At 39.5% G+C, this 21,600-nt stretch overlaps 1 protein-coding gene across 2 annotated transcripts in view; it reads left to right on the forward strand.

Annotated features, from left to right (window-relative positions):
- Nucleotides 1–21,351, forward strand: part of sh3pxd2ab (SH3 and PX domains 2Ab) — a 61,667-nt gene extending 40,316 nt beyond the window's left edge. The window contains exons 8-14 of one of the 2 annotated variants that reach the window (XM_031757184.2): nt 11,241–11,354; nt 13,829–13,912; nt 16,537–16,654; nt 16,742–17,070; nt 17,223–17,272; nt 18,103–18,222; nt 18,380–21,351. In XM_031757184.2, coding sequence (XP_031613044.1) covers nt 11,241–11,354; nt 13,829–13,912; nt 16,537–16,654; nt 16,742–17,070; nt 17,223–17,272; nt 18,103–18,222; nt 18,380–20,308 — 2,744 coding nt within the window. In that variant the 3' untranslated portion in view covers nt 20,309–21,351. The remainder of the gene's footprint in view (nt 1–11,240; nt 11,355–13,828; nt 13,913–16,536; nt 16,655–16,741; nt 17,071–17,222; nt 17,273–18,102; nt 18,223–18,379) is intronic. The other variant, XM_031757192.2, reaches the window with a different exon arrangement.
- The last annotated feature ends 249 nt before the right edge of the window (nt 21,352–21,600 follow it).

Here is a 21,600-nt window from a genome sequence, read left to right on the forward strand (position 1 = left end):
GGGGGAGATGCTGGCTCAGGAGAAGAGAATAGTGCAGGGAGAAACTCTGAGAGAAAATGGAAAAAGCAATTTCCTGCCAAAGTTAGTGGTTCAGAGAGGTTGGTTCATTATAATGGCTTAATGGATCCTCCAGGATGCCTCCTCAGTTTACACTATATTGGAGAGATGTTAACCAAAGCTAAGCTAGCAGGCTTGTTGGTCAGTTCAGTTGCTCTGTATTCAGTGGTTTAAACTTTGCCTTTTAAAGGACGACGTAGGAAAGGAAAAATAATTTGCAGACGCTTCTGGAAATATCATAATTATTGTGCTAAGTGTGTTGCCCTTAGTCCTGTGTTGAAAATTTCTCTTTGTGGATACCATCAGGTTTTAACATCTCTCTTCTAAGGGTAGATTAGCATTTGTGAATTACAGTTTGCCACATGAACTTCAGGAATGTCTGTCTGCTGGGAAAAGACCGACTTACAACATCCCTCCATCTCCCCAAAGACCCCCTGGCACCACCTATGTACAGTATGTTTTGTGTCTCTGCTGCTTCACCGGGCTTATATAGGCAGGGCGGGGTTAGTGGAATTTCAGACAAAACCTTAACTTTCACTTACCATAACAGGACATTTTTTTCCGAAAGTCACTTGTTGGCAAGAATGATTCAAAGTTTGACAAAGCTTCGCAGAGAGACTGGAAGGTGACAGGGGTATTCCTGCAGGTGATGTTTGATGGCTTCACTGAAAGCCCACAAAGGCCGAACACACAGATTAAACAGGTCTGGCCCTCAGCGTGGCATGATAGATGGGCAGGATGTCTGCTCAACCGTCACATGGAAAAAATACAATACTGTCTGTCCTTCCTGTCTTTAGGCTGGAAGTAAGCTGATCTCAGGGTAAACCTCAGCAGGGACTCGGTGTTCAGATGAGCTAAATCTCCTTTATCTGACTCAAGAAACAGAGAGCAATCTGAAAAATTATACAAGGCCAACCCTCCAGGTTCACATTAATAATTCACCTTACATCTGTCCATTACCAGCCATTTCATTTTCTACAAATTCACTTCTCCAAGTTTGTGTGTTTTTCTGTCTGACCAGATCCAGCTTTCTGTACCATCTTTGCAATGTCTCTAGACTTTTTCACTACACTGTGTTTATGTGCTAAAAGAGAAATCATATCCTTCCTCGTTAATAAAACAGATTCTGAAGTATGATTTTCCTAACCCAGAGTATAGCAACCATGGCCATTTGTCTTGAAACAACAACTGTAATCTCCACATTTAGACTTTTCATCACATTTTGTTTAACTAACTCTCTTAGCATTGGTCACTGAGCTGATCAGTAATAGTTCTGAAAGTCATTATTAGTTAATATAGGATATCATCTACTGTACTGTTCAGGACCACCTTTCTTTGTTTCATAATGCTGTAAATTCTTTCACTGAAAACTATCTCCTGTGCTTTCTCTCCGTCTTTGGAGTTTTCCAGTTTTAATACTATAAATAGCAAATGTGTTTTGTGTTTCCTTTTTGCTTAAATAAGCAACTTCTTCCATAAAAAAAAAAACCAAAAGGAAAAAAAAAGGAATCTGGTGAGCAGCATTTGTTGTTTTGTAAAATAACATGGATGTTGACTTACCTCAGTCAGTTTAAAAAAAAAAAAACCCTGAAAAGCCAGCAGCTGTTCTGTACCTTTTTTAAAAAAAAATGTGGTTTTCTTTGCGCAGTAGAGTTTTTACTTTTACAGTTTTTGCTTTTGGATGCAGGGAGGAAATGTGTTTCTGCACCCATCATGCAGTCACAATTAGTTTCCACAACTATGTCAGTCTGTTGTTGCCTAAAACCCTCAGAACTAGTTTTCAGCCTTATCTCCTTACCTCCTTTAAATGACATTTTATGCCTGTGATTAAATCTGTTAATTTGTTGTAATTTAACATAGAGTAATACACTAATTCACGATTTTTCCACTTAACTGAATTAGATGTGAAAGCTAACAGTAGTTTAGTTTAGTATTACACAATATCTTCAGACGTTTATTTCCCCTATCCCAACTTTCTTGGAAGGTCAGTGTTGACCTGCTGCTAGTCCTCAAACTCCAAGTTTCCCAATTTGGTATGTGCAGTTTCAGCAGGAACATGTTTCCTTGTGTAAGAGAGGAAAAACACTATAATTCATGTCAATGAACCACCAAAGACATTATACAGAAAACTCGCCAACTGTTAAATGTCTTTTTTAAGCCGAAGTTGCAGCAGCAGATGGAAGACACATTATGCACTCAGAGCAATCCTCATCCTTCACATTCTTTCAGCCCAGTGTAGGAAGTAAAAATGACCATCTTTAGAAATTAACCTTAGCCTATATTTTCAGATAACATTATTTCCTTGCATCTTGTCACAGAGGCATATGGGGATAAAAAACAGGCATGATGATGGTATTTAAGTTACGGTAATGGCTCTAATAATAGTGTACAGAAATCTATGTCTGGAGCCAAAAAGGTATGTCTCCCTCTCACTTAAGAATTGACCATTGAGTTAAACCAGCATTTTAAGGGGTGGGTTCAGGCACTCAAGGACTGCTGTGTCTCCCAACTCGGTGGAGCATAGAGAGCACACAAGCTGTGGGTTACAGCTTCGTTCAGACCATGAGGGGATCCTTTCAGAGACTGGGAGGGAGTGAAGGTTGTTCCCTAGGTCAGCATTAGCTCTTAAAAGTCGTTTTGTGCCATTTCTTGCCCCTCACCCCTCCTTGTACCAGAGCCACCGAGGTAATTGAAATCCAGTGTTTTATGAAAACTGGAAGTGTGTGTATTGGGCTGAATGCCTTTCCCTTGTGCTTTGATACATGATCTACTGTTAATAAATACAGAAGCTGGAAATGAATGGGGTTTTCTCCTGCTTTACTCAACAGTGGTGTCGAGTATCTGCAGGACTGCTGAGCTCCTGCATTCCTCATCATTTCGGGCCATGAAAAAAAAACAAAAAAACGACTCATGCTGCTGAGTCTGTGTTTCACATGTTCATGGAAGATGTGGCCGAACTCTTTTGTGAGGAGTTATTCCACTGCACAAAACAGTGTGGATTTCAACTTGAATCAAGTCGAGCCTGCTTAAGTTAATGATACATTTTTAGGGGTATCTGGTCATTAACAAGTGTGTCAGTCACACTGTATTAAACATGCCAATGCTAAGGAATCAAACTTGATTGATCGCATTCATAGATTGTAGTGTTGTTTTATGGGTTTTTCCTGTACCTTAGGAAAAGAGCAAAGTTCCATAAATCTAGTTACTTTGTTGCAGCTGCGAATCTGTTGTTGATTACAGTAAAAATGAAGCATGGCTCTTAAAACTGATAGAGTTTCCAGATGGTAGATACTGTATGAGAGAGAAAGAGCTTAGAAATACTGTCTGTGCTTATTGTATGTCTACATTGTGCATCTGCTCTTGAAGGGGTATAATATATACTGTAGGTTAAGTGAGACTATGAAGACAGCCTGGAAGGAGCATCTGTTTACATACATAATATAGAAATATGTCTCTCTGTAGCTATTTTCATCTTGAATTTCTGTATTTATATAAAATAATCTAACTTAAAGTACTGAGACATCATCTTTATCTTACATTTGTTAATATATTGTTTAAAGTTAAAAGAATGTGCCCCCTTTAAAAAATGTTTATTTACTTATTGTTGGCAATGAGGAAGTTGATACCACTCTCATCCATGTCTGTTCAGTATTAATCTACAATGAGTACCAGGTTAGCTTATCTTAGCACAGTTACTGGAAATGGAAAAACAGATAGCTGGTGTTGTCCAGCTGTAAGAAAAAGCCCAACTACCAGCACCTCTATATTTTAACGTTAGTCCTACTGTGTTCAATCCTTACCAAAACTAAAATGTAAACATAAAAAAAGTACCAAATGTATAAAAATGCAGATTCCAGGAAATAAAAAGATTTTTTGCTAGGTCTTTACTGCTACTGCCCTTAGTTGCTAGTTGTTTTGGGGTCTTTCAGTTTTGTCTTCAGTAACTGTCGTGCTGGGTTGAGATCAGATGACTGACGGGCATTGAAAAATATCAAGTTTCTTTGCCTTGTGGAACTCTTTGGTTGCTTTTGCAGTATAGTTTTGGCTCATTAACCATTTGAGTAGCATGTGTAGCCACTGTAGTATATCAGCGGTCACATCTTCAGTCAATAATAGTGATGCGGTTCCACTGAGGGCTGCACATGCCCATGCCGTAACATTGCCTCCACCATGTTTAATAGGTGATACGTAATGCTGTGAGCTGTTTCAAGCCTTCAGCTTAGATTTCTCTTCCAATCATTCTATTACGTTAATCACGGTTCCATCAGTCCAGAGATGTTTTCTGGCAATGTCTGATCTGCCCTTCTTGTCCTTGAGGGTAACTGTGGTTTGCACCTCGTTGTAAACACTTTGTAGTGACATTTCATGAATGTAACTACACTTGATTGAGTATTCTTGACTTGGTTTGATGTTGTGACGTTGCTTCTATTAACCATGGAAATGTGATCATGCACTTTGTTGGCCAGTGTTGCTGAGTTTTTTAAGGAATGTATCAGATTGTTGATTTAACCACCACTACATTTTTTGCCATTTTTCTTGTAGATTTTTTTTTAGCCTAATGATGGTCTCCCTCACTTGCACATACATCTCTTTGGGCCTCATTTGTTATGAAATAGCAATGGAGTAGGGCTTGCCTGCTTGGGGGGACAGCGGTCCTAGTATGATAGTGAAAAAAGGCAAAACTACAAAAACTCTCTTTGCCCAAAGAAAATATTAAGCCAACTGTAGGTAGGTTTCGGTGCAGCTTGTCAGGATTTGTCAACCAGCACAAACCAACTGCTGTCTTTAGCTTTATATGTATTTTAGACTCTGTAAATTAGATCATTGTTTTTGTTCAAACACGGCCATTATTGGCACCAAGCAGACATTTAACTTGATATGAGCAGTCTTATTTATACCTCAGCAGGCTGCTGTGGGAAAAAAAACTTTGTTACAACTTGTTCTCTCTGTAACATTCAGTTTTTCTTGGTGTCCTTGTAGTAAAATACAACACTGTTGTTAAGACAAACCGTTCAGTTTCCATCTTTCTGAGGCTGTGACATTTGAGGTTGATGTCTGTGGTCACGATCCTATGGTGCGATGATGTTATATGAGATTCCCACTAGAGTCTTGTGGTTTTAGCTATTGTCTTATGCAAACGCTGACCCTAAAATGGTGGGGGGTTACAGAACTCAAATCTGCTCAAATGCTTTAAAAGCCTTTTGATTTACTCTGGATGTTGACTAAATTGCTATAATCGTATTATTGAATAATGTTTAGCAAAGTGTATTGCAAGTCAGCATTTGGACATATTCGTTTTTTTCCTTTGTGGTTGAAACTTTGCAGTAGCTTTCCAGGGTTTTTAGCTTTTTATAGCAAGGCATAGAGACATGGAGGAAAGCAGGTTGTTATGCAGACTGATAAAAAAAAAAACCAAGAGATAATGATACACAAGATGCACAGATGAAAACGAAGGTGTTGCTTTGTAATGTAAGTCTGAGCTCTGTGCCGTGGCAGCCTAGGCAGTGGGTGGACCAGAATCTGACACATGCACAGATAAGTGTACTTGTCCAAACCCTCACACAGAAGTTTCCAGACATAAGAGATGTGCTTCTTTCATGTATTTCTTCCACATCTGTACAGATAATTAGAAGTGAAGAAGACACTGCGTGTTACTCTGTTATGAATCTTATTTCTGTTATCTGCAATTTAACTTTTAAACAACTGAGTCTTATCCTTAACTTTCTCATTGTTCAACTTCACAGTAATTAAAATCGCTGTAGTCTGAGAATTTAGTTCCCAAGGGTTCTAGGTCATACAGGGGTAAAATGAAGGTCAACATATTCAGAAAACCATGTAAACTTACCAGTATGATTTCATCGAAATCTTAGTCACCATGTAATTCTGCAAGATTGCTGTCTTGGCAGCGGGAGACTCACAAAACAGCTGCTTCTTTTGTAATGACCTCAGTAAAAGGTTTATGTCACTGGGAAGAGTGTACAAATGATAACCCTGTCAAATATGATGTTGATATTATCCAGAATCTAAGAATCAAATTCAGCTCCCAGCCCTATAGAAAAAAATATTCCAGAGGAATTATCATAAGATGACACACATGTATCAATTATAGGTGGGTTTCATTTTTAAATCTAATAGTTTTTTCACCACATGGTTCCTAACAGCTGTGTTTTTGTCATTTCGTGTTGCCTATACACAAATGCTATGGAGCAGTGAATGAGTGCATGTGATGAAAGACGTGAAGCAGTTTTTTCTTTCCCCACATTTCATATAATTGCAAGTTCTCTGATATAAACCTGCCACGGCCAGGAAATCAGCACTTACGTAATGTGTGTTTTCATTTTAAGGTTACTTTTATTGCTGCCTTTGAGGTACCGTGAACTCAGCCTAAGCACCTGCCATATAAAGGGATGGATGAAAAATACAGACAAAGCCACCCAAGCCATCAGTAACAATGTGTATTCACTCAGGTCGTTTAAACTGACGCCGTGTCTTTGCACCATATTTAGATTCAGACTTTTTTTTTTTTCAGCCCAGCGGTCACATTTAAAGTACATTCACACACTTTATCCTTGTGGGTGCTTTCGTTCCTATCAGTTGTCACTTCCCTAAAGTGAACCTGACATTTCCCCCAGCTGCAAAGTAGGTGTGAACATGGCAGTTTGCAAATGTAAAGATTTTTTTTCGTCCTTTGAGTTGATTATAGAGATTTTCTCCTGCCAAGCTGACCTTTCTGTATAATGGTTGATTTAGTTTAATGTGCAATTGATGTAATTGATCTTGCCCTTCCCTGTTCATTAAACTCGGCACATCAGACTTATTTAAATGCTTTCAGTGACTTAATGAAGTATTGCAACATTTTCCTGTCATTATTTTGACACTAATTACAGTGAAATCCTCAGTTATGTTTAAAATACGGTAGAAATTTGTGATCTTCTAACAAGCTTTCAACTCCACAAAATAGGATCAACATATTAAGTCCATCTCAATGTTGTAGATGCCACTTTGTGCTTTTTTGTGGTTTGCTTTCTCCTGATTTATTGACATGGGGTTTTTGCTCAAGCCAAAGCTTTGGTGAGCGCATTACATGGATTGTTACATCCCTGAGCACAGGCCAGCTCAGTGTTCAGAGCCAACCAATATCCGCCTATCTAGACCCACCCTTACTTTATGCAGAACAGGCCCAGAGCCCATCATGTTTTTGTTGTACAGCTAGGCAAGTTAAGCAATTAAATAAATCACCCTTGATATGAATCACAGAGATTGCACGTGTAAGTGACCAAGAGGCTTGGAAAGATTTTCTCTGTTATTGCTTCCACAGAGAAAGCCAGTGGAAGTATTAGTCTGTCAGCAGGACATCTGTTGTTTTTCTAAATTCCAGTTTAATTTAGTGGACGAACTCATATGGCTAGGGAGGCAATCCGATTCACTTTATGTAAGTCATCAGAGTTTGCAGTTGCCAGCGTCAAGCAGATATTGATTATGTAATCATAACAACTAGGGATGCGCCAACATAGGTGATCAATGGCAGAGGCCCATATTTATTTATTCATCGGTGTCATATAAATTTTTAAATGGCATTGGATGAAGAGTGAAACACTTTTGAAACTGTTTTGGGTCAGATATTTTTTATAATGAAGAATCTTGAAGTTTTCATGACATAGAATTAAGAACAAACAACAAAACAAACAAAAGTATCAGTATCGGCGTGACTCACAGCTACTTCATTAGGTACACTTGTTCACCCGTGCAGTCAAATGGCAGCAGTTTAGTGCACTTCAGTATGTAGACATGATTAAGATTAAGTTCAAACTGTGCATCAGAATGGAGAAGAAAGGTGATATAAGTGGTTTTGAATGTGCCAGATGGGCTGTTCTGAATATTTCATAAACTACAGATCTACTGGGATCTTCCCACACAACTATTTCTTGGATTTATAGAGAATATATCCAGTGAGCAGCAGTTCTCTGGTCAAAAACATCTTCCTAAAATCAGAAGTCAGAGGAGAATGGCCAAATTGCTTTGAGCTGATAGGAAGACAACAGTGACTCAAATAATCACTTGGTAGAACCAAGCTATGCAGAAGAGCCTCTCTGATGCCCAGCATGTTGAATCTTGAAGCAGATGGACTACAGCAGCAGCAGATGACCACACCGCTGCCACTCACTTCAGCCTCACTATGGACTCACCAAAATTGAACAATAGACAACTGAAACAACATTGCCTGGGCCATGAGTGATGAGTCCAGTTGGATGGTACGGTCAGAATTTGATGTAAACAACACGAAAGCATGGATCCATCTGTATAAAAAAAACAATGTATAGGAGAGGTTTGAACCAGCTGTGAAATGGAACACTCCCATTGTCTTTATGGGTTGTCCAGACAGCTGTCAGCCATATTGTCTTCCTGTTACCACAACAAAGTGTGTCTGCGTGTCGCTATCCGTGTGTGTGAGGCATGCCACATATAGGACAGTTTTTTTTCCATCCTTGTCAATCAAGTCTTTCATTGAGAAACAACACAGCCTCTCAAGTGCAGAGTCCTGATATATAAATATACATATGTATTTTTAATGTTTTAATATGCAGAGAGGAAATGTTTGATTTAGCAAAGATTCAAATGATCTCTTTAGTGTATGAGGGGAGATGATAACTATAAATCATGTTTACTTTTTTCTTAAAAGCATAAAAACTTGATACAGTTGAGCAGTGTAACAGAATTTGAGCCTTAAAAAACAATTACTTGCCATGGCATTCATTTTAGTTTCCAGCATAATAAAATGTGTTTTGCATTCTTGAGGAGTTCATTTCCACTGCAGAGTGCTTCACAGGTCTCCTCTGTGATTGCAGCAACACCAAACTTAACTTCAGTCAATCTGGTGTGGAATAATTTACAAAGGAGGAATAATAAGTTCAACAAATAACCCACCTAAGAAACACTGGTGCAGCACCTTAAAAGAGCCCTGCATCAAAAAGGACAATGATGGATTCAAACACTTGAAGTGACATCAAATACGCAGTCCCCAATAGATTGGGACTGGATTTGCACAAGCAATTGGAGACCAGTATGGTCAGCTCTGTCTGAATGTAATTTTACATCGCACCAGTCCCCAACAACAGCCATCTAAGAATCCTGCAACATTCTTGAGATAAACCCAACAGTCAAGCAATCTCGGCGACAATTGCAGGGAAAAAAACCTCAGTTTAAGAGGGAGAAATTTTAAGTCGAAACAGGCACAGAGAAAAGAGAAGAAAGAAAAGAAAAGCAAGTTGGACCAACTTTGAACTCTTAGGGGAAGGATGCATAAAAGGCTGCTGTGAAGACTTTGGAAATGCAAGGTTTCCTTAAAGAGCAGAGCTCTTTGGATGACACAGGGATGCAAATGGTGAAGAACAGTTTAAGAATATAAACAAATTTGCTTCTGAAAAAACATATTTCAAGTAAAGCTTTGAACATATTCTTTTTAGGTCAAGTCATTCAGGCCATATTGAGTATTGTAGTCTTTACATTCATATATATATATATATATGTATATGTATATATGTATGTATATATATATGTGTGTGTGTGTATATATATATATATGTGTATGTATATATATGTATATATATGTATATATATGTGTATATATATATATATATATATATATATATATATATATATATATATATATATATATATATATATATATATATATATATATATATATATATATATATATATATATATATATATATATATATATGTATATATATATATGTATATATGTATGTATATATGTGTGTGTATATATATATATATATATATATATATATATATATGTGTATATATGTGTATATATATGTGTATATATATGTGTATATATGTGTATATATGTGTATATATATGTATATATAATATATGTGTATATATATGTGTATATATAATATATGTGTATGTATATGTGTATATATATATATGTATATGTATATATATATATATATGTGTATATGTATATGTATATATATGTATACATATACATTAACTACATACGTATGTACGTATGTATCCATCCATCCATCCATCCTACACACCTTGCATGCATAGAAATGGTGTGCATAGAAATGAATAGAAATCCTATGATTACAGCATCTCGGACTGTAATGCATCTGTTTTCTGAAATGCTTATCTGTCTAGGGGATAGACCCTTTCCCAACTTACATTAGATGAGTGGCAGGGTAAACCCTTACCAGCCAATCACAGGACTAACAGACAACCACACACATTCGCACCTACAGCTAATCTAACATGCATGTCTTTGAACTGTGGAACATAGTTGAAAGTAGCTGAAGAAAGCCCACACTGTCACAGGAATAACTATTAAATAAAAATGACCAAGGAAATGACCAAGATTATCATCAGGTTCGGTGAGGTGGAAGTGTTGATCATTAGCAACCTCCCATTGCACCACCCTCACTGTAATCACTGACTTTCAAAAGTCAGTGATTACAGCTTTGGCTAGGAAATATGATGCAAACCTGGAGTTTATAGCATGCCACTGCTTTTTTTAGGGTCCATTTTTAAAATGAGCATTCTTTTGTACTTGCTTCTCTCCAGCTGAGGCATCTGTCATAAAGATGTAATAGCAATGCTGTCATACCCAGGAGAATGAAGTCAAATCAGCTGCAACCCTGCAAATGGATACCTTGGCTTGTAGGATCACTTCAGCAGTTTCCTGCCCACTGATTTCATGACTGATCCTGATGGAACGCAGGTCAAACAAGACCTCGTCACGGGATGAGCCACAGCCAAGCAGTGTGTCCTCTGATGTTCTTGGTCCTGCCCTTAGTGATAGATTTCTGTTGGCAACACAATAGAATTCATCATATTCATGTTCATTTGTAGCTGTGATTTGAGATATTTTAATCCAGCTGAGGTTTAATGAGTAAAACAAAGAGGAAGTGATTAACGGGAACATGCAAATGTCATCTGTCTTCGTCTTTCATCTCTCTTTCTGGAGGCTTATTCTGTCTACTTTTTCTGGTGCAAGTCTTATCATAGGCTCAACCTAATGAGGAAGGTTCAAGAGCTATTGCAGACCTCTGAAAACAGTTGGATTCCTTAAAGTGAACTTTAGGCTACGCTGATTTCTTGCTATCAAATTCATTGTTTGAAATGCAATTTACAACCTCCGTATGTTTCTATAGGTTGGTGGTTTGTCAGCACTGCAGAGGAGCAGGGCTGGGTCCCTGCTACCTATCTCAACTCTCACAGTGGCACACGGGATGACTTGGAGCTGGGTGCCTCTAAAGTTGGGGAAGGTAAGTAACTGCAAACGCTTCAGTCTTTGCCCACCCACACACGTTCGCACATGTAAACACAACCTCACCCACTCCACTGTACCCACACACAGAAACCACTTTTGCCCTCAATCCCCGGTCTTTGATCCGTGACAAAATAGAAAAACCTCACCGCTGCTGGTCTACGCTAACAACTGAGGCCGGGCCGGGTGAGCATGTTACTCTGTCCGCTTGCCATCATAAGCACATCAGAACAGAGTGTAGATTCAGACCTGGGTAAACATCAAGGAGGAGGGCCAAGAGAGGCCAGACCTCAATGTTTCAAAGGATGCGCTGTGCAGCACTGCACTGTACAGGAAAGATACAGTGCAGTATTAAGTGATACGCCCACCGTGTAGTGTAGCTCATGAAAGAGGCGTGTGTTTTCATTGAATAAAAATGAATATTTCTGGAGTCATGCTCTTTAAATCATGGTTATCGTTAAAGAAAGAAAGCTCTGACATGACTCACGCTATTTCATGCAATGTCTGCTTACCATTGAAGATGATGGATGTTAAGTTTCGTGAGGTTACTGGAGCCAGAGAGGGATCCAAAACAGTCGTAGCATACACACCTATGAAGAGTTTGGTTTGCCAGAAATGCGAAACTGACGTGTGAAGCTGAAGACAGCATCCAACTGCCTTGATGGCCCTTTCAGATACTGTTATCAAGCCATCTATGAGCGACTAATGCTGTCTCATTCCCCAAGCATTTTCAATATTAGTGGAGAGAGCACTTTAATCGTAGGCCAGAAGAGCTCAATTAGTGTCAGATGCACAGACTTTGATCGTTTTGGCAGGTATTGCAGCAACTGCAGGATATTTGTAAGATATATGCAACATTGTGTTAGAGAAAACCCAACAAACTGGAGGTACGGAAATAATTAAGTTGCATATTACACTTCCAAACAAACATCAAGATTTTCCAGCACTCTGGCCAAACATCTTTTTGCTGCACAACTGGTGTAACAATGGGACTCAGGATCCCTGCGGTGTTGTATATCTTATGACTCAGTGGTGGAAGAAGAGAGTGAACACACAAGGCTAGTCAGTATTAATGTTTTGCATTATGTTAAATAAGTTAAAATGCCCTTTTCTCCTCTCAGAATACAACAAATGGATAACTACACACAGGCCCATGGCTATATGCAAACCATGCACTCCTATCTTCTTTTTTGGAGGACTGACAGACTGTCCTTCCTAAACACCCCTACTGGTTAACTCAGTAAAGAGATATCAGATGTCAGTGTAATTAATGTTTATGTGTCTCATTAGTCTTGGAAATGGCATGAACCTCTTAAAGCAACTCTTTATCAGTTCTGCGGTCTTCAGCCGACTGTGCACCACCACATAGTCACTTGGACCCCTCCCCAAGAAAACAACAACATATTTTTCAAAAATTGGTTTTCCGATTCTGATAATGATAGTTGTTGAAAACTCAGACATCTTCTGATTTGAGTTTACCCACTGATGGAAGCGTAAACAAACCCTCATCCTCCTTGTTTTGGTATTATTTTGTTCAAAAGTCATCATAATGCTTATGGGAAATACGTTCGTCTGCTTCCTGGCAGAAAATAAGAGGAAAACAATGATACTGCCAGCATCGACACAAATGATAGTCATGTATTTCTGGGAGTGCAGCTATTTACCTTAGTCCAATATATCTGCCTACCAGTATTACTAAACACCTTATTTTTGCTTTGTTTAGTATGTGCAAACAGTAAGGTGTGGAACAATAATGTGTGACTTTATGGAGGCGTTTTGTGCTGAATTATTTCTTTCCTCTGAGGCAACTGGTGAGGAAAATAGACTGGCGTATAGCCACCAGTAAAATGGCAAACTGATGTACTTATACTTTGGTTTTTGTGAACATTAAAGAAGCAAAATAAAATGTATTAACTGGTAAGATGCTGAGTCTTTGTGTAAAGTTTAGCTGCTTTGTGAGTATGATTCAGACTTGAAATCTTTTATTACCAAATGTTATGACTGTCTCTTTAAAATTTCTATATAAAAAGGATCTTGTTTAATGTCTGAACTGTCAGAAATCATTTCCATTTTAGCCATTTTACATATAAAATACAAGGAAATATGGACCCTTCTAGGTGCACATCTCTAACCAGCTCTCAGCTGCTCCATTAATTGGAAGGCAATATGCGTCCCACATGCTCAAACCTAACGGGGGGGAGAGCCTCTGTGATAACAACATGCTAATTACAAGCCACAGAGAAGATGTCTTGGTTTTTAACACTTCTTTTGTAACCTCCATCCACTCATACTAACTGTCCACCATGTTTTGCGTTGTGGTCGTGTTTTAGTGTCCTCCATGTAGCTAATAATGGATCCATGTCACTTGTGTGTTGTGTGTTTGTGTAACATTTGTGCTTGCTCTTCATGTCTCCATGTTTGTTTGATTGTTCCTTGTCATCTGGTCGCCGTGTGTGTGTGTGTGTGTGTCAGTTACTAAGCGACACAAGGCTCATCTGAAGAGGCTGGACCGGAGATGGACGTTGGGGGGTGTCATCAGCAGGCAGCAGAGCCGAGGTGAACTGAGAAACATGCTGCATCGCCTCCCTCCTTCCTTCCCTCCCTTCTCTTTTTGTTACTGTTGTCCTCACCCCATCTCATTTATTGTCTCTTATCACATGACTCAACTTTTATCACATGCACATATTTGTTCAGTCTTGCATCCTGCATTGTCCTCCAGCAAATGCATTTATCACGAGCCACAATCCACAACTAACCACTAACTGACGTTAATATGAAACGGGCCTGGAAAGCAAAGGTGAAATCAGCAACTTTATATACACTAATTATTGATGCTAAGCTCAAATTATGCTACAAAATTGCTCCACGTAAGCGTTTTTATGATAATTATACTCCGCATGCCAAAGCCAATCGTCTCCAAATCACAGAGGAAAAAAAAACAAAAAACTACCCACTCATCTGAAAGTAGTTGCGTAATAGACTAAGGAATGCCTTATGCTGCAGTTTAGAGCCATATTTTATGTTTTATGAGCAAATGAAGCGTGTATGTAGATCTGTAATAAGTGTGTGTTCTGTCAAAGTGTGGTACAAACAGACATTTCTCTCCTGGTTTGGTGCAGATAGCAACCAGCATTGACTGATAAACAAAGAGTCTTATTAATCTTCCACTTAGTTTGCGAGCAAACTTGCACATGTTTTTCTTACCGCGGCCAGGGGTTTTCTTCACAAGAGATGCATTTGGATGGCTGACAGAGGAGCAAGGATAGGCTATTGAGTTCAGCCCAAACTTTGCACTTGGCAGTGCATGCTGCTCTCTAGAGTGGAGAGAGAGTAGTTTCCACCCCATGACTGAAATTCAGCTTTGTGTTTTGTTGTTTTTTTTGCTGACTCCACATGAACACTTTATAACACCGATGCATGTTGTGGTTACCATAACATCTGATTCAGAATTTCCCTTCATTGGATATTGTTGAAGATTGTTTGAAAGAAGTTGGTAAGAGGCAAACGATTTAGCAGCCCCAACACAAAGTGGCCGGAAGAACCAGGGAAAAGGAAAATAAAGCATTCAGAAAATATCCTGTACCCAACGAGTTTGAAAGGACTTACTATCCCACAGCCATTTAAGCTGCCTACACAACCTTGGAAATGGGTGGAGAAAAGGAAAACAGAATCATTTGTTACCACAGTGTTGATTCCTGTGAACTAACTGGGAAAATGGCATACAGAACAGCACTTTTTTATGTGCTCCTCTCCTTTTTTATGAGCACACCTCTTCTCCTTGTGTTCCCTGTGTTTAGACAGGAATTGCCATAATGACAGGAAATGATGACTTTGCTCTGGCCCTCGGCCTCATGGGAATGCATAAATCAGCGTGGTGCCTCTGCTTTCTGTTATGTGCTGAGTTAGGAGATACTCCCTGTCGAAAGGACAAGGACACTTTTAAGACACTAGTTTGACCCATGTGCTGTAGTTTCCCATGGTCATGTTATAGAACTAATTACGTTCTGTCAGTGGAGCTGAAAATGACCACAAGGTTTTTATTCTTGGCTCTACTTGAGTGGCGCTGCATGATTCACAGTTCATAATTATGCTTATGTGTTTTATACTGCACTTTTGTGCAGCACCTCAGTTCTTCCACTGCCTGAAACATTTCCTCTTACTTTGGGCAAACTTTCTTTTGATTGGCTGTCCCTCTAAAACAGAAGGTTTGAAAGAGGAGGCTTCTGTGCTGAGATGACCCTGTTTAGTGTGTCTGCTTTCACTTATTTTCATACAGAACCAAGACTAAAATATACTTTCACATGTCATTAAACCATTTTGGAATATTATTTTGTCCACACTGGCTGCAAGCAGAACATTTCTTCAAATGCTTTGCAATAAATAAATAAATAAATAAAAACTATATTCTTAGATTTAGCTGAAGCTAACAGGAGCTTCATGCAATCTGAGGGCTTAAATCAAGCGGGTCAGTTGCTTTTTTTGTTTTGTTTTTTTTAAGTTGGCCTTTCTGCGTGCCTCATTTTCTCTTTCCACAAACATGGGCATTATTCTTATTACAGAGATATATTCCCTCACTTACATGAAAGCACTGCTATCATATGTGCATACTCACTGTGTATATTTAGTATTATTTTAAGACTCAGAAGCAATGTGTACCTATTCTGCACCACCAGGGTGCCCCACTGCTCCTTATTTGTGCTGGGAATCAGACTGGAACTCGTAATCCATTACCAGTAATAATGATGCAAACATTCCAAGTTACAACGGATTTTATTGCTGTGTGAGACATTGCTAAACAGTTGCTAACACTGCAGCACATCTGTGTACGTTAACGACATGAATTAATTATGTCCTGTAGTTATTTCTTAGGTAGATAAAGAAAAATTTATAGACAAATCCCACGTGCCAAAGACCATTTGAGCACATACTCACACATCTGCCTGAAAGCACATCCAGTCTGTTTCATCTCACAGGTCCGGTGTATCTCAGGGTAATCTATCATTATATAGTGCTTCATAATGTAATGTGTCATCTCATTACTGAAGTGTAGTCATAAAAAATACAAGTCTATAAAAAGACTTTAGGCTAAGAGTTTTCTGTCTTATTTTTTCGTTTCCATTAAATATTTTGTTTTTGGAGATCTCGTTGCTGTCAAAATCTGAACTCATTCTCTTTTGCAGAAGAGAAGTACATAACAGTGCAGCCCTACTCGAGCCAAGGGAAAGATGAAATTGCTTTTGAGAAAGGTGTCACTGTGGAGGTGATTCAGAAGAATCTGGAAGGCTGGTGGTTTATCAGGTACAGTACAGCTCTCCTTACTTGCTTCTGACTTTTTTTTTTCGTTCTACAATATTTTATCATTTTCTCCTCCAACTTACTTCACAGGTACCAAGATAAGGAGGGCTGGGCTCCAGCATCTTACCTCAAAAAGATGAAGGATGAGTTCTCTCCCCGTAAGAAGACTGTGACAGGCCCAGTGGAGATCATAGGAAACATCATGGAGATCAGCAACCTCCTTAACAAGAAAGCCTTAAGTGAGAAGGATGTACAAACTGAAGGTGTCCCAGAGAGTCCACAGGTCGCCAGGAGGGAGATAAGCTTGCCAATCCCCTGCGCTGACTCCAGCCCTGTTAATGCCCCACAGGATGGAAAAAGCAAAGCAGAGCCTGCTTCACCCGCTATAGCCAGAATTGCCCCACATCGGGTAGAAATTGGTTAGTCATGCCCTTAACATTTTTTGTCATAGTGACTTGAATATAATCAAGTGTGGGCAGATATCTTTTGAATCTATGGTATATCTATGTGAAGCACATTCATTAAATGTAACCAAACATCCATTTGTGTGTTTTCTGTTATTTTCCCACAGGTTCTCCCATTCTCAGGCAAAAACCTCCTCCTCGGAGAGATGCAACCCTGGTAAGAGTGATGATATTTCAGTTATCCATCTATCCCTCTATACATGTAATTATTATTTTTGGTTGATAAAGGTCAGAAAGCGTGAAAAAAGGGTGTTAATAATAAATGCATACAACTTGTAAGTAATTATTAATGATTTTGATCATTGTTGAAGAACAAACCAGTAAATCTTTACTTAAAAAGACACATCAAAGGGAAAATGTTACTGCATTCATCTCAAGTTAATGAGTGTGCACGAGACTTTGTTACTGGTGACTTTTCCTTCATAGAGACATTTACCAACATACAACAATGTGTAATTGAAGAAGTATTCACATTGTTTAAGTTAATGTCCTGTCCATCTACCAACATATTTTAATTTTTAAAGATAAAAGTACCCATTCTGATAAAAACAAACAAACAAAAAAACTCCAACCCTTATGAAAGTGACGCTGATTCAATCTGTAAGCACTATGTAAGTACTGGTACCAAAAAAAAGAAGATTTATTCATAACACACGGGAAAAGACCCAGGAAAACCGTGTTAACGATAAAAACGATAAAAAAGCCTCAACTCTTGTGGCCCGTTACCAAACAACTCACGGACCGGTACCAGTCCAGTCCGTGGCCCGGGGGTTAGGGACTGCTGCTATCGAGGATAACGGCCTTATGTACTGCTGGAAACAGTGTATTATTTATTATTATTATACATTTAAATAATGTGGAGAAAAAAGTTACCATAAGCATCTTAAATGTAGGGGTTTGAATATAAACTACAAATGCAGATGCTGTTTGTTTGTTTTTTTAATCACTGACAATAAATCTAATAGAGCCCATTTTTTATTCATGTAGGGATTTCAGTTGCCCTCTCCTCCAGAGCCCCCTACAGTTGAAGCAGAGTATTACACCATTGCAGATTTCCAGTCCTGTATATCCGATGGCATCAGTTTCAACGGAGGACAAAAAGCTGAGGTAAGCACTCTTTATTTTAAGGCACAAGATTACCATAAACATCAGTCACATATCTCTTGCTCAATAGCTCAATAACACCTCTGAAATTAAAATGTGTAAAATGGGTTCACATAAAGACAAAAATGTACTTTTTTTTTTCTTTGGAAATGTGTTTTAGGTCATTGAGAAGAACTCTGGTGGCTGGTGGTATGTCCAGATAGGAGAAAAGGAGGGCTGGGCTCCCTGCTCCTACATTGACAAACGTAAAAAACCCAACCTGAATCGTAGAACAAGCACTTTGTGCCGCCCAAAAATTCCACCTCCAGCTCCACCTGTCAAGAAACAGGACTCAGTGGAGACCGCACCTCCCAGCAGCCCTGGGTCTGAGGCCCCAGAGTCTCCTGTGTCTCCTGGTAAGCCTGTGTATGAAGAGCCAGAATATGATGTCCCTGCCATTGGCGATCTGGATCTGGAGTCTGAGTTTGAGTTTCTGAGGGGAGATAGTTCCTTGGTAGATGGAAAGAATGAGGACACTTCCTCAGAGAAGGGCTCTCACATGTCCTCAAAGCCTTCACCAGCCTCATCACTCCACAGTGCCTCCTTCAAGATGGGTGAGTCATTTGAAGATGGCCACGAGGCAGAGGGAGAGGCAGAAGGTGAGGAAGAATGTATCTATGAGAACGATGGCTTTCGACCATTCAGGGAGACCCCAGAGAGGCAGTGCAGCAGGGACTCCAATTCTTCCAAGACAAATGTCTTGTCAGAAACTGGCAAGACTGCACCCCCAACATCCGGTGGACGGAAACCTGCAGGTAATAAGCTCAAGATCGACTTGAATGGGAGCTCATTTTCAACCAAAACTGATGAGGCATCCAGTCCAAAATCTGCCTCCACTGAGTCCACTCCAGATCTATCTAGACTTAAGAAAGACCCGGAGGAAAGCAAGCCATCCTCATCCACCAAATCTTCGTCTAAGCTAAGGCCAGTGGTGAGGCCCAAACCACAGCTAGCAAAGAGTTCCAGTGCAGAGAAGATGGACATCAGCACATTAAGAAGGCAATTACGGCCAACAGGACAGCTGAAGAATGGTACCAAAGCTAAAGGTGAGGACTCAGAGACTGCTTCAGTTATCTCCTCTGAGGACTCCTTCTCATCTCAGAGCACATCAGATCTCTCCTCCATCTATTCTAAAGGCAGCCGGGGAGACTCTGACCTGGAAGGTTGTAACCTGTACCGCACCACAGACCCTTACGAGAAAGTCCAAGAGTCTGAGCTTAGCTTTCCTGGTGGAGTGGAGGTGGAGGTGCTAGAGAAGCAGGAAAGTGGCTGGTGGTATATTCGCTGGGGAGATGCAGAGGGTTGGGCTCCAACTTATTACCTGGAACCTGTCAGGCCACAAGATGACACGGCAGGATCCGAATCCGATGGCACCCCGACTAAACCTGGAAGCCTTAGCAAGTCCAACAGTCTGGAGAAGAATGAACAAAGGGTGCGTGCATTGAATAATATTAACCAAAACCTAAAGAAGGTCACCCCACCCATCCCCTCCAAGCCTCCAGGTGGTCTCTCCAAACCTACGGGTTTGTTTGGCTCGTTCAAGCAGAACAGCACCAAGCAGCAGCAGGTTGTCAGACCGCAATCTGTCTTCATCTCAGCCCCCATCAGAGACGGTCCCAGCCCTGTTGGCTCTCTCAGGAGAAATGAGTCTCTCAACTCAACAGACCACCCACGCGCCAGCCCCACAGTGCGACGCAATGCCTCCTTTGGCACTGTGCCACGCAGTTTGGCACCAAATAACATAGCACTCCCCAGCAGGAACAGATCTGGTACTGGTAGCTCTGAATCCCTTGGTGTCAGCTCTCAGAAGAATGCCCTACCTGTATCTACAGTGAAACCCAAGCCCCACATCATCCATAACAACCTCAGAGAGGTTTACGTCTCCATAGCAGACTACCCTGGTGATGAGGAGACGATGGGATTTCCTGAGGGGACGAGTCTGGAGGTTCTTGAAAAGAACCCCAATGGGTGGTGGTACTGCAAAGTTCTGGACAATGGCAGACCAAGGAAAGGATGGGTGCCCTCAAATTACCTCGAGAAAAAGCACTAGCACTCGTGTATGGAGCTGGCAGAACTCTGGACATGCGTGTAAAGACTACTCTTACAGACTTATTTTGTAAAAAAAAAAGAAGAAGAAAAAACCGCTAACTCACGGACATTAAATCAGGACTGAATTCCGGTACCTTTGCCAAAGCGAGCAGCCCCATCAAATTTTAACTCTGTAATGAAACAAGGCATCTGGTAATATGAATCTACACGATACAGTGCCTAAGACTTTGCATCAGGAACAATATATCGGGACTTAACAACAGCCAAAGACAACACCAGAGAGTGGAAGAGTGAGTTAACGATATTCTCCAGTGGTTACCTTTAACTTGAAATAAGACGTCATTTTGTGTCTACTCCTTGAACCCCTTTCTGTTAGTTTCTAACATAATTTTATTAAACACATTTTAAGAATTTAAAGCTTACTGCATGTTTGAAATGATTCATTATACTGACGATGCCTTGAGCTGTTGAAATTAAACCTTTTTGTAATTGTTATTTTTTACAGTATTTCCTAAAGAAAATCTCTGTTGTTGCCAAAGCTGCTTTGTGTTAGTCAAATCTTGGTGCTGCATGTTCTTTTTATATCTCTTTATACTGTATGTCACCTTCATGTGAAATATTTTATCCATTTAATTATGTAATTTTGTCCTCGTGAAATAATTTGCAAGCATTTTCTCTCCCTTAAAGTTCAAAACACTTACAGCAGAGCACCCTTAAACTTTTTTTTTTCATTTTAGAGGCAAATTTTCCAGAATTAGAGCTTTCCAAAAGCTCAGTGAAAATGTTGTAAATTCATTACTTAATAATTATGTTAATACATGTTTTATTATTACAAAGGCAAAAGTCATTTAAACCTTTCTAAAGTGAACTGCTCTATTAATTATAATAACATTTTGAATTTCTGCTGGGCAGTAAATTTGACAGTATTCTTTTCTTTGGGGGGACGCTCACCTTCTCACTTTTGTTTGATGTTAACTGTTTGATCAGTGATGATAACTAAAGTGCCAAAAGAATTACTTTAATAAATGCACTTTTGAACATTCATTTGCTTTTTATCTGTTTTTTTTTTTTTATTTTAATTTTTAAATTTTACCTGTACTTGCTGTTTTCCTGCTCCTGTGGTTCCCAACATGTGAAAAATGAAGTACACCCTTAGTGCTTTCGCAGGAATTAGCAAGAGCACTTAGAGAGTGCATGTCCCCCAAAGGGCGAGGGGTATACTAAAACATTGATGTTTTATTAGTTTTTTTCTTTCTTTTCTTTTTTTTTTTTAAAGTGTGCTTACACCTCTCT

This window comes from Oreochromis aureus, linkage group 13 (genome assembly GCF_013358895.1).
Source record: "Oreochromis aureus strain Israel breed Guangdong linkage group 13, ZZ_aureus, whole genome shotgun sequence".
NCBI classification, from domain to species: domain Eukaryota; kingdom Metazoa; phylum Chordata; class Actinopteri; order Cichliformes; family Cichlidae; genus Oreochromis; species Oreochromis aureus.